General features: G+C 39.9%; 1 protein-coding gene across 1 annotated transcript; it reads left to right on the top strand.

Moving 5' to 3' along the window:
* Positions 1-7,690: 7,690 nt before the first annotated feature.
* LOC126491729 (syntaxin-3-like) lies at positions 7,691-8,584 on the top strand. Its single transcript, XM_050127552.1, has one exon. It carries the CDS (start codon positions 7,691-7,693, stop codon positions 8,582-8,584), a length of 894 nt encoding a protein of 297 aa, XP_049983509.1.
* Positions 8,585-13,085: the final 4,501 nt, after the last annotated feature.

Raw genomic sequence — 13,085 nt, 5'->3', positions numbered from 1 at the left:
ATAAAATCACCCTCTCCCTGCTTCCTCAATGCCTCTTTTCCCTTCTTATGGCTAGTCTTCCAGTTCCATGACTGATAGCCCACATATATACATATGTATAAACGCTAAAAGCTAGGATCCACATGTGAGATAGAACATTCAGTATGTGTCTTTCTGGGTCCTGCTTCACTCAAATATTATCCAATTCCATCCATTTTCCTGCAATTATCATAAGTAACCAAATAAATAAGTAAATATATACAATTCCATTAGGTATATGTGCCACAGTCATTGTCCATTCATCTGTTGAGGAACATTAGGCTGGTTCTCTTTTCTTGTTATTGTGAATAGAGCAGCTATTAAACATCAACATTCAATGTCTCTGTAGTAGTATGAAGAGTGTTAGATTACAGACCTCTCCTTCTTTCTCTCCCAGGAAGCAGGCCCTGCTGTACAATAGTACCATGGGAGAAAAAACTGGGAGGAGCCTGCTGTGACAGAGCACATAGGCCTCAATGTGTGTGGAGGGAAGGAAGTCCAGTTCTCCCTTGCAACTGCAAGATATGTTTGCTATCCTACCTAATGGCTGCCTCCAGGCCCATGGCTTTTGGGAGACTAGTTTAGGAATAATGACACTATCGATATTCATGCTCAAGATTTGGGTAGGCACCCAAACATTTCTAAATTGTTTCCCAAGTTGGATACTAGTTCATATTCCTAACAACAATGCATAATGATTATAGTTTCCAATATTACTAAAATCTATTATTGTTTATTGTAGACAAGCCAGAAGTAGTATCAAAGTATGGCTTTGATGTGCATTTCATATGGCTTATGAACCTATGCATCTTTTTATGTGTTTATTGATTATCTAATCACTCTAGAATAATGGTAGTACTCTGCCAAATTTTTATTGTTATCATACTTTTATTATTTATAAATAGTTACTATTTAAAACTCTTCATTAGACTAGTTGCTGGTCTAGACTACATACTTAAAAGATTTTTAGCAATTTCCTATCTTTGGTTATATACTATGCTTTTCTTTTGAGGAAATACTTCCCTTCTCAGTATACTGCTTCAATAAGTCTATACTAACCTACTTTTCCAGGGAGGGGTGCATAAATTAAACAGTCTACTCTGACCAGAACTCTTCCCCATAAATTTTTATATTACATGTTCATTTCACCTGAGTTCTGCTATTCTCCTCTGTAGATAGCCCTCCCCATGGTCCCTTTTTATTTCCCTGGTTTCTATGATTAGCCCAGGTTATATACTCACACCTGAAGATTTGGAGCTAGGAACTAAATACTAGAGAGGATAAGCAATGCTTGACTTTCTGGGTCTGGATTTCTTTACTTAATATGATCCTTTCTAGTTACATCCATTTTCTGCAAAGTTCATGATTTCATTGTTTCTTTGCAGCTCAATAGTATTCCATAGTGTATATGTATCACATTTTCATTATCCATATATCAGCTGAAGGGCATTTAGCATTTAGTTTGTTTCCATTCCCTGACTGTTGGGAATAGAGCAGCAATGACCATGGTTGGGCAAGTATCTATGGAGTAGGATGTCAAGTCCTTTGGGAATACACCAGGGAGTGGTATAGCTTCTTCTAACTCTTTTTATTTTTCTAGCTTTTAATGTCATATTTTATAAGAAAATTTCAACAAATGCTAAAAAGCCTATTGGATTCTTTAACAGATATTTATTAAGTTCTTATACATAGCAGGTCATATTCTAGGCATTTTTATGGGACTTGTGGTGTTGCTATTAGTAGATAAAGCCACCGGAAGATGATTAAACTATGAAGGCCATGTCCTAATGAATTAAATGAGTGATCTCATAAAACAGACCCCAAACAAAAAGAGACCTGAGAGATTTCCTTCACCTCAGATGTAATGTGCGGTCAAAACAAAAAAGGCCATCCATGAGCCAAGAAACAGATCCCCGAAAGACACAGACCCTGTCTACAGCTTGATCTTAGACTTTCTAGTCTCTATAACTGCAAGAAATAAATCATGTTGTTTATGAGACAACTGGCTTTTTCTGTAGTTATTTTAATAGCAGCCCCAATGTGCTAATATAAAGTTTTTAGAAGAGATTAATTAAACAGAGGAACATGGGAGAAAACACAAAATTGGGAAAAAAAATCAGGACTAGTGTAAAATTTCCATAACATTCAAGGTCAAAATGTAATAAAAGATGATTTAGCTAAAGATGAAAAAAGCAGAGAAATAAAGAAGAATTTTACATTGGAAAGATTTTATTAGACAATTTGAATTCATTATGCAGCTCCAAAATACTTTTGCACCTTGGAAACATTCTCTTTCACTCAAATTAATTACATATATATATATATATATATATATATATATATATATATATTTAAATTATGCCCAAGAAATTTTCATTTCTGTAAGTAGCCCCAGGTCTCTTTGGTCTCTCTGCTTTTACATAAAGCACCAAGAACAAAGCACACACACATGCACACAAACACACGCACGCACACACACTCACACATGCACACACACACATACACACACATAAACTATAGAACTTCCGTTAAAGGTAAAGACTTTGAACTTTTGAAATAATATAATGCTAAGATCCTTGACTTTTCATTTTACCTCTCATATACACACATAGGAGAAACATGTAACTCATAACTGATAACAAACAGGTAAAACAAGCTTCAATCTCATGCCAAAGGACGGGAGAAATGGCGACCTAACACAGAATTTTTCTGGCAATGCTTTCTCTATTGCAACAACAAAAAAATCTGAAAGCCTCACTGAGACTTAAAAGGATCTCATTTTCCCCCTCTTTGCTCTCCCAAAAGCATTTCTTCCCTTCTTGGAGCTGGAATTGGTGGAACTGAGTAGAGCAAAATGCATTTATTCTTCCAGTATATTCCATGTCAGAGTCTGTGAGTTGTGGGGAACTTAGTCTCTGTCTCCACTTGGGAGCAGAGATATAGAACATGTTAATATAGGATAAATGTATTGGCTATGTTTTTCTTGCTTGACTTAAGTAACTGTATACAAGAAGAGTTTATTTTAGTAGAGTCTATTATGACAGAGAAGGCACGGTGGCAAGCACATGGAGGCAGCTGGGCACATTGTGTCCACACACAGGAAGTGCAAAAAGATGAATGCAGATGCTCACCTGGCTTCCTTCTTTTCATTCAGTATGGCCCTCTAGCCCATGGGATGCTCCTGCTCAAAGAGTGGGTCTTCTCTCCTCAATTAAACCTCTTTGGAACCTCTCTCTTAAATACATCAGGAGGCTTGTTTCCCCTGTGATTTTTTTTTTTAAATCTAAACCAGTTTTAGTCAGAAGTCTGTTATTTCACACACTGTGGCATTAACTGTGCATAGAATCGCCGAATCGGGATCGCTACAGAAAGCTCAGTATTTGGGATCCCTAGCCAAGTTCAATTTTAGCAATGTCAGATTTTAGGTATATGACCTAATCCCAAAATCATGTGAAAGGGTGGTTTCATTTTAGAGAACTTTATATGTATATAGCAATAGAGTTGGACCCTGGGGAGTGCAAACAAAAACCCTAAGAAGAGTATTGATAAGAATTTAACAATATGATTTTCTCAACATATCTCAAGTGATTCTCAAGTTCCAGCAAAATTCTGAGATGTGAGGTAGAGCCACTAGGCAAAGTAAATATTAAGGAATAGGGAAAATATGTTGAGACTTGTGATTGAAGGATTCCATGGGGGCATGAGAGCCTCTCTTTTTCAGTTTCTTTTTCTCCTCAACACAAAGCTTGAGTCTCCTTATTACTGATTGGGTGGCTGGCATATGTCAGTTTAGACAATAAAGGTCTCATAGGATCCGAGAGAGAAGAAAGAAACTTCCCTGCAGGAAAAGGAGCTCTCATTGGCCTTCTGCTACTTCTTAAGTTCTATGAGAATTTCTCCAAGCTATTTGTTAAAACAAACAAACAAACAAACAAACAAACAAACAAAAAACGACAATGAAAGACTGGACAGAAAATCAGGAGTATATCGGCATACTTGACTTTTGCTGAGGGCTTTCCTTCTTGTAAGGCTTGTTAAGATCAGGGTACTTGCCTAGGCTCCCACAAAACCAATAGGTGCAGTAGGATCAAAAACCCGTTGCCGTTGTTCTTGAGGTCTCAGTAGACCTCATTGTCCGCTATGTTCAGCGAGACCGGTTTTAACCCAGGCTTTTTCAGACCCAGGCCAGCTGGCCTTGGTGAGTTCTGTTAGAACATTCCCATTGCCTCAGTGTGTGGGTGCACCCCTCGCGGTCCTGAGTTCCTTGCTCGTGCTCTCTCTCCTTCTGCTCCTGATTTGGACCTTGAGATTTCAGTCCGGTGCTCCAATGTGGGTCTCGGTCTCTGTCTCCTTTCATCGCCTGATGAAGGTTAATATTCAGGAGGATGCCTTTATGTTTTTCTTTGGGTTTTCCTTCTTATTTAGCTTCTCTAAGAACCCGAATTATGTTTTGTGGAAGCCTAGGCAGTTTGGATGCTCACCTTACTAGACCTGGATGGAGGTAGGTGGTCCTTGGACTTCCCACAGGGCAGGGAACCCTGATTGCTCTTTGGGCTGACGAGGGAGGGGGACTTGATTGGGGGAGGGGGAGGGAAAGGGGAGGCGGCGGTGGGGAAGAGACAGAAATCTTTAATAAATAAATAAAAAAAATCTCTACAGCTATAACTTATTGGAATCTGAGATGTGTATCTTGCAGTATCTGCATAGGTACATTGAATAGAAGCATCAGTCTCGAAAAACCAAAAAAAAAAAAAAAAAAAAAAAAAAGATCAGGGTACTTGGAGAACTTGGTTTTTGTCTGTTGAAATCGGGGCATTTAGGTTGTGACAGGGACAGTAGCTTGAATGCAATATAGGACTTTATGCTTCCAGAAGCTAGCTGGGTGAGGGGAGATGACATGGCAAGCTAAATGAAAGGACAGCGAGGGAGTCGGAGCATGGTGGAAATTACTGGACAGAAGACAGAAACTTATGAGTATGAAAGATGTTTTGAGGGCCTGAAGAGATAGCTCAGCTCTTAAGAATGCTTGTTGATCTTGAAGAGGACAGGAATTCAGTCCGCATCTGTGCCTGGCAGCTCAGATACACTTGTAACTCTAGGTTCAGAGGAGCTGACTTCCTCTTCTGTCCCCCAGGAACACAATTTGTATACACACATACACATAAAACATACAGCTTGAAAAGAGATACTTTAATGCTTCTGCTTGTTTGCTCTTGTCAAATAGAAACTTGGGTAAAAGTTAAATGAATTTAATAACTTGTCTTAGAGTTTATAAAAAGAAAAAAAAGGAAACTAGATTGTTAACTAACAGGAAACATTTGTTTTTTATTTTTCCCTTTTGTTGGAAATGGGTTTTATCACTTAATATATCTTGATTACAGTTTCTCCTCCCTCTACTCCTTCTACTTCCTGCCCTCTCCACTGCCTCTCCTATATAGTTCCACCCAATTTCTGGCTCTCATTAAGAAATCGACAGGTTTTAAAGGGATAATAATAAAATATAATAAGACAAAAACCAAAATCTAACACACCAGAATAGGACAAGACAAAAAAAAAAATCAGAAGAACGCCCCAAAAGGCATAAGAAACAGATATCAATGCAGAGACCCACTTGTTTACACACTCAGGAAACACAAAACTGGAAGGCTATATAGCTATATAGCTGTACCCAAAGGACCCAAAGGGTAAAAAGAGAGTATATGTATATATTTCCCTTTACATATATCATATATTGCATATATTTCATATACCTTCATATATAACAAAATAATATAAAATTTAAAATATATATAAATAAAGATAAATTAAATTAAAATTAAAGAAAAAAAACTCCCTGAGTTTGATTGAGACAATTAACACCCAATGATGCGGTGAAGTTTATTTTCTGTTGTCCATCTACTGCTGGGCATGTAGCTTACCCATAAGAATAGCTTGCTTCCCCATGAGACTCTCTTTGAGGACACCAATTTTCCATTTGCCAGTGGTTACCAATTGGAGATAACTTTTAGATGAGGGATGGGGGTGTGTGACCATTTTTGTGTGATATTTTGATTTCATTCTAAAAAATAAAGCTTGCTTTGAGTCAGAGGGCAGAGCTAGCCACTAGCTGGCCAAAATTAACCATAAAGGTTTGGAGGACTGTAGACAAATGGGAAACAGGAAGTCATAAGGTGGGGTTGAAAGAGGATCTCAGCCTTTTTGGAGGAAGAAATGGAAGAGGTAGGAGGTGGCTGGTGGCTTCTCTGTAGCTCTGTAGCTTCTCTGATCATTCAGGTTCTACCCCAATATCTGACTCTCAATTTTACATTGATAAAGAATAATTAGTAAGTCTCCTTTTAGCTCTAGGACCCTATCTGGTACAGACCTATGCAGGCCCTGGGCACGATGCCTCTGTCTCTGTGAATCAGTATGTTATCAGTCCTGTTAGGTTTAGAGGACCTTGTTTCCTGGGTGTTCTTCACACCGCTCTGACTTTTACACTCTTCTGTCTCATTTTCTGGAGGGGTCCCTAACCCGTAAGGGGAGGGATTTGATGGAGACATCCTATCAGTTCTGAGTGTTTCAAGGTCTTATACTCTCTGCTTTAATGTCTGGACATGAGTCTCTGTATTTGTCGTTACTTTCTGCAGGAGGAAGTTTCCTTGCTGATGACTGGCAAGGCCCTGATCTATGAGTAGAGCTGAGTAGAGTAGGAGTCATTTTATTGCTACATTCTTTTAGTAGAACAGTAGTGATTGATCTTACCTTATGTCTGCAGGCTTTCTTGTTTCAGGTTCTTGGTCACCTATGTAGCACCAGAAAAAAACATTTTAACAAAGACTTGGCATTGAGAAGAAAGGGGAGTGAGGAAACCAGCTACATTTCAGTATATGATATTTGAAAATCCTATAAAGAATCTAATTATTTGCTTCATTCAATTATGTGAAGGAGTTGAATGAGTGATGGGCTGGTAGCCACCCGATAGAATAGCAGGCAGGTTTGAGTTGCAGGTAATGAGTTCTGCATGAGGAAAGGATGAAAAAGATTATTATTAAAGGAAACAGGTCTTCAATCTGTAAGCTGTATCTTTTTTGTTGTTGTTCCTTCACTAGTGAGTGGGCCTTTGTTTTTGCTATAGCCTTTGCCTGCAACCATGTTTTTTATTGCACAATGTCAGTAGATTAAGAAGGGTGTTGTTTATTTATTTGGTCTGAGTGTTCCTGTGTGCGAGCATGTCAGTTTTCAATGATAACAAAAAATCCACAGTCATTAGGGAGCCATTCTCAGTCCTTTCCTTCCTTGTGTTCGCTACACACTTGGTTACCTTCCTTGGACCTACTAACAATGCTTCCAGGGGCTTTTCCTCTGTGACCAGTTAGCCCAGAGCCCCAGAGCTCATGTGTAATCTTGCCTCAGCTCTTGACAAATCAGGCGAATGTCTGACCCTTTCCTGGGATACAATTTGACCCGTCCTGTGTGCTTTACCACCTGACACTCCTGATACTGAATAAACAGTTCAGTGGCTTATTGGCTTTGTCATTGTTTGCTTGCCTGGGGAGGAAAGATTTTTAATAGCTCCTACTGACGCAAAACTGAGTTGTTCCTGACTTCGCACAGTGGCAGACAAAGCCGATGGACACATCTGCCTCCAGTGTCGTTGCAGTACAGCGATGGCAAGCAGCTGGAGTCGAAGATGAAGGACAGATTAGAAGAACTGAAGAAGCACGTTCCTCCTGCGAGTGTGCCTTCCGAATTGGATGACACCTTGATGTTTGACAACCATGCTTTTGAGAAGAGTGAAATCAACCCCATAGAAAAGTTTTTACTGGAGGTGGCTGAGCTGTCCCTTGCACTGACTGACTTAGAAGGGCTAGCTCAGTTAATAGACAAGAAGCAGCAAGGTGTCCTGTGTTGTACCACAGAGGAGAGTGTGTTCAAGGAGAAGAGTGAGTTGAGCATCATAAAAGCCTCCTTTGCCAGCCAAGCGCTGCTCATCCAGTCTCAGCTAAGCACCATCCAGCGAGAGTTGGCCACAGACCGTAAGTACTGGCGGGCTGAGCACCGCATTCGTCAGAGCCAGCTCTCTTTCCTCCTTACTCACTACCGTGACATCATCAGCCACCACTATGCCTGTGAGACTCAGAATATGCTCAGGCTGAAGGAGAAGATGGTGAGACAGGCAGAGCTAGCTGGGGTGAAGCTCCGGGAAGAGGAGCTGCAGACACTGGTGGCTAACTCTGTGCCTCCTCAAATAGTGGGTTGTGATCTAGATGTTTTGAAAGCTAAGCAGGACCTGGCTCTGGCCGAAGTACGACACCAGCAGCTGCTGGATCTTGAGTACCAGATCAGTGAATTGCATGCCATCTTTTTCCAAGCAGAGACGTTCATCTCAGGACAGCAAGAGTTGCTGGATAGCATTGAGTACAACATTTTGCACACCCAGGACTATATTGAACAAACAAACGAGACAGTGAAGAAAGCCCTTAAATATAAGCGCCAATCACGCTTTTTGATGGTGGTATCGTCTGTGGCAGGTCTTTTTGCCTGTTGTACTTGTTTGTCCTGTATCACTGGGCCTGTCCATTGAGCAGGAAATATGACTTCTGGTGTAGTGAGCAAATGCTGAAAAACAAAGATATTGTTTTGGTACATAACCTTAAGGTTAGCCTTGCAAATAAATGAGTGCCAGCATTTGAGCTGGCAAATCTAATGTGACTTGTCTGTTTCCTCAAAGGTAGCAGGCAGTAAATAGGCTATTGTGTTGTACTTTTCCTTATTGCTGTGCAATGTGTCACATAAAAAATCTGCTCAAGTCTGGCTGCTTCTGCAGGCACCGTTGCTCAGGATTTAGTGTTCTCTTCCATTTCTTTTACAGTTGCTTGCTTTATATACCAGGATGACACACTTTCTTGTTTTCAGCTATTAGGATCTCATTAGTGTTTTATGAAAGTACATATGCTCCTTTTAAGAGAATGACTAACAAAAAGAATGGGGCATTTCTATTCCTGCGATTAAAATACCATAGACAAGGTAACTTATATTAGAAAGAGCTCAATGTGGAACTAATGGCTTAGGAGGGCTAAAGACATGACCATCGTGGCAGGGAGCATGGCGTCAGGTATACAGGCAGCCAAGGCACTGGAGCAGTTGTTGGGGCCTCGCATCTTTGGGGCACTACCATGGGGCAGAGAGAGCTAACTGGGAAGGGCTGGGTTTTTGAAACCTCAAAGCCCACCCTCAGTGACACACCTCCTTTAACATGGCCGCACCTCTTAATCCTTTCCAAGCATTTTAAATAACTTGAAACCAAGTCAAATATATGAGCCTATGTGGGTCATTCTCATTTAAACTACCACACACACTGAGAATTCAATATAGCCAGGTAGGCCAACAGATGGTGAATTGGAATGCAAATGATGCCAGGAAGACAAAGATTACAAAAGTTGGTTAAAGGGCTATAAAAACTCTAGTTGAGATACTGGACCATGGCGGGCAGGATACTGAGGAAAGTTACAAAAAAGTGTAGTACAAGATTATTTGAATGTTCTATGTACAGTTAGGGACACAGGGACACCAAAAGCAAGAATGAAGCTTGATTTGCAGGCTATCCACTTTCCTTAGCTGAACGGCCATTGTGTTATTTTTATTCTGGGGAGAAAATTTCCCAGTTGTGCTTCCTGGAGGTTGTCAGAGAGAAGTAAGTAAAAACACACGGTAATAGTCTGTATGAAGGAAGAGAGGGAGTTCTGGGCCAGAGGAATTGCTGTAATGTAGCTAGAAATGGGTCCTGAGTAGGAGCTCAGAGCATGTGAAGTTCCAAAGGGGAACTCATGTTCCATGACCAGAGTAAGGTTTAAGAACACTTAGCTTCTGTTACTCATGAGTGACTCGTAACGATGCCCAAGCTGCCAACATACTCAGGAGCCCTTTTTTCTTTCTTTCTATATTGAAAATTAATTTCCATTTTCTAAGGAAGCATTTCTCTATGATCGTTTCTAGAGAAAAACAAACGTGTGCATTTGTACCGTCCTGAATCAGGAGCACCAGCACTTGAGACAAGAACCTGCTTCTCTCTGAACTCCTGCACGATTTTTAAAGCATATTATCAATCCGCTTTAAAATATTATAGCAGTGTTTCTATTAGTTCAGTTAGTGTCACTCATGTCCCACGAAGAAATTCTTCCTAAAGCCTAAGGTTCTGATCAAATGAGAACAGTTTAAGCGTCTTTTCTACACACCAAACATTAAATGGTGTATGAATTCAACGTGTGGGAGTCATTTTAAGGGATTATAAATGCCCGCTCATTTGGAACCTCCTGTTTGCCCGTGCATGATCTGGGAAGCCCCATTTCTCCCCCCTCCAAACCCCACCCGCTGAGAGTCTCTGAACAAAGGGAAGGCTCCAAAAAGCCCAGTTCTACATTCTTAGTGGCTACCGCTGCTTCCTCTTCTGAAGCTGACAGCCATCCACGTCCCTGCCTAAAGTGCTCAGCTTTTGACCATAGTTGGGCATAAACACATCATCACCCCTAGACTGCAACCTATCTAATCTCCCTTCATTAGTTAGGGTGGGCAGCTTCTCAGGTCTTCATCTCTGAGACTGAAGAACTTCCCCTGGATGTTGCTCTGCTCAAATAAACCTGCTGGTATACTTTTCCAGTTTGTCTTCATGTGTCTTACTGCATGGGTGGAGAAACCTATTGTCACAGGGAGGGAAGGCGGGCAGAAAACCTATTAATATCTCTGGCAAGCCATTGTACAGTTTGGTAACATTTGTTGAACTGCCATTCTGCACTTGCTGACAGGTGCCTGCCGTTCAATTGTTTAAAATTGGAACTGACTAATTAGATTTGCTCTTAAATAATGAAGGTGAGCTTTCAAAAAAAAATCACTGCAGTCCCATTGCTATTTATTGTCCTAGACAAACTCTATCATCAGAAATATCAAGACACTGGGGTTTATATATGCTCACATTATTTACACTAGAATAAATCTATTTAAAACTCATTATAATATGTTTTCTTGCATTATGTGTGTGCATTTAGCTACAAAAACATGACGGAATTAATGAGATGTTAGTTGGAAGGCTAAGTGACATTTTTCCTGAAGAGCTCCTCCTGTTGATGAGATTTTCCATTTATTTCCTTCTGAGTACCTGCATGTTTTCATGTTTCTTATTGTTATTTCAGTGAAAAGTGTTGTTGAATACCCTGCCACTGACCTTGAGAATCAAAAGCGGCAGAAGAGATTTCTCTGTTGCTAGGAACCATAATTTCCCAATATTTCTGAAAGGACAGTTACAAACCATTACAGTTGTCTCTACGATTTTAATTTCAGGAAAAAATATGATCAGCGTGGGAAGCAGCATGGTGAAAGAGGGCCTTGAGAGATAAGGGTGCTGGAGTAACTGCACACTTAAATTAAGAAAGTACAGGAATTTTTTATTTATATACTATAATTTACAGGAAAATATCACATTTTTGTGACTGTTGACTAGCAATTTATCATGCATTCTTATCATTAAAAAAAACTGTCACAATTATTTCTTCTGAAGACAAAAAATATTACCCCCATTTTGTGCATGAGTTAGCCAATGTCAAACAAGGAATGTGAACTATATACTAGGTATTATTTCTATTTAATTTGGGAGGTTGATGTTTGTTTTTGAGACAGGGTTTCTCTGTGTATCGATGGCCATCTTGGAACTCACTCCAAAGACCAGGCTAACCTCGAACTCAGAGATCTACCTGTCTCTGTCTCCAGAGTGCTGGGATTAAAGGGATGTGCCACCACCACCAGGTCACAAACTGCCATTTTCATAGGCGAGTTTATCACTAGGCATTCAGATCTCTGATCAAAGTAATTAGTGACGACCAATATGAGCATGTGGTACTTATAAATTATCGGCAAGAGGAGGGCAGTTTATACTTGAAGCTTGAAAGCTGTGTCTCATCAGGCTTTGCCCATGTTGCTTAAAAACCTGTGAGCTTGCTTATGTCTTTACTCAGCCAGTTAGTAATAAATTATACATATTTGATTCATAAGTTCTAAGAAGGACGTGAAGCAAAATGAGTAGCCACATCTTGTGGGGATGACTAAGGAAAAGTTGCATGTCAGTATTTGTGAACACCATGATGACAAGAAGAGTCACTTGGGAAGAACTTGTGTAACTGGGAGGGGTTGGGAAGAAGAGGAATGAGACAGTGAACCCAAGGACTAAAGACTATCGTAGAAGCAATGCCCTAGATTCTGTCATTCCACTTTCTTTATCTGTGGAATGTGGCATTAGTGGAGATGATTACCAAATTCATTCCTAGCATATCTACCATTTTTTCTCTGCTATTGCCCCGGCAAGAGCATCCTCAAACAATTTAAAAAGACTTCCTACGTATGCAGAAGTTTTACATTTGTACTTCATAACCAGGCTCCGCGGATGGGTTTTGGGTTATGGCAACCAACCACTGAAATCCTTTGTGTCCTTTTCAAATTTGAAAGTACTTGGCATTTCAAAAATACTCACATGCTATTATCTGAATTCAGAAATGGATTAGTGAGTGAATAAGAAGCATTTTTTTTGTTTTATGCAATTCCATTTGCCCATTCTTGGTATAATTTTCTGAGCTCTTGAGTCCTTTTCAGAAAGTTCTTGTTTATGCTTATTTACGTTGAAATATATTACCATTTTCCTTCCAGCACTTCAGAGTCTTGGGTCTTGCATTAAAGTTTTTGTTCCAATTTGAATTGCTATTTTTTGTACAGATTGAGAAACATGGATGTAGTTCCTTTCTTCCTTCCTCCCTCCTCTTTCTTTATCTCTCTCTCTCCCTCCCTCATTTCTTCCCTCTTTCTTCTCTCGCTCTCTCTCTCTCTCTCATCTAACTCTAGTCTTCATTGGAAAGCTGTCTTTTCTCCAATGTGTGCTTTTGACTTTTTTTTTTAAACTTGGATGGCTGTGGCAGGTGTTTTTGAGTTTATTTAGAACCCCAGAATTTAAGGAGCGAAAATCAGAGGGTCAGAAGGTTAAGGCCAACTTTTCTATGTGGTACACTGTTTTAAAAATGCCCCCAAATTATAGTGTCTGAAGATGG

This window comes from Alexandromys fortis, unplaced genomic scaffold (assembly GCF_014885135.2).
Source record: "Alexandromys fortis isolate MF-2015 unplaced genomic scaffold, M_Fortis_MF-2015_v1.1 scaffold_188, whole genome shotgun sequence".
NCBI classification, from domain to species: domain Eukaryota; kingdom Metazoa; phylum Chordata; class Mammalia; order Rodentia; family Cricetidae; genus Alexandromys; species Alexandromys fortis.
Note: the sequence above shows the minus strand (reverse complement) of the source record. Positions and strands in the feature narration are given on the sequence as shown.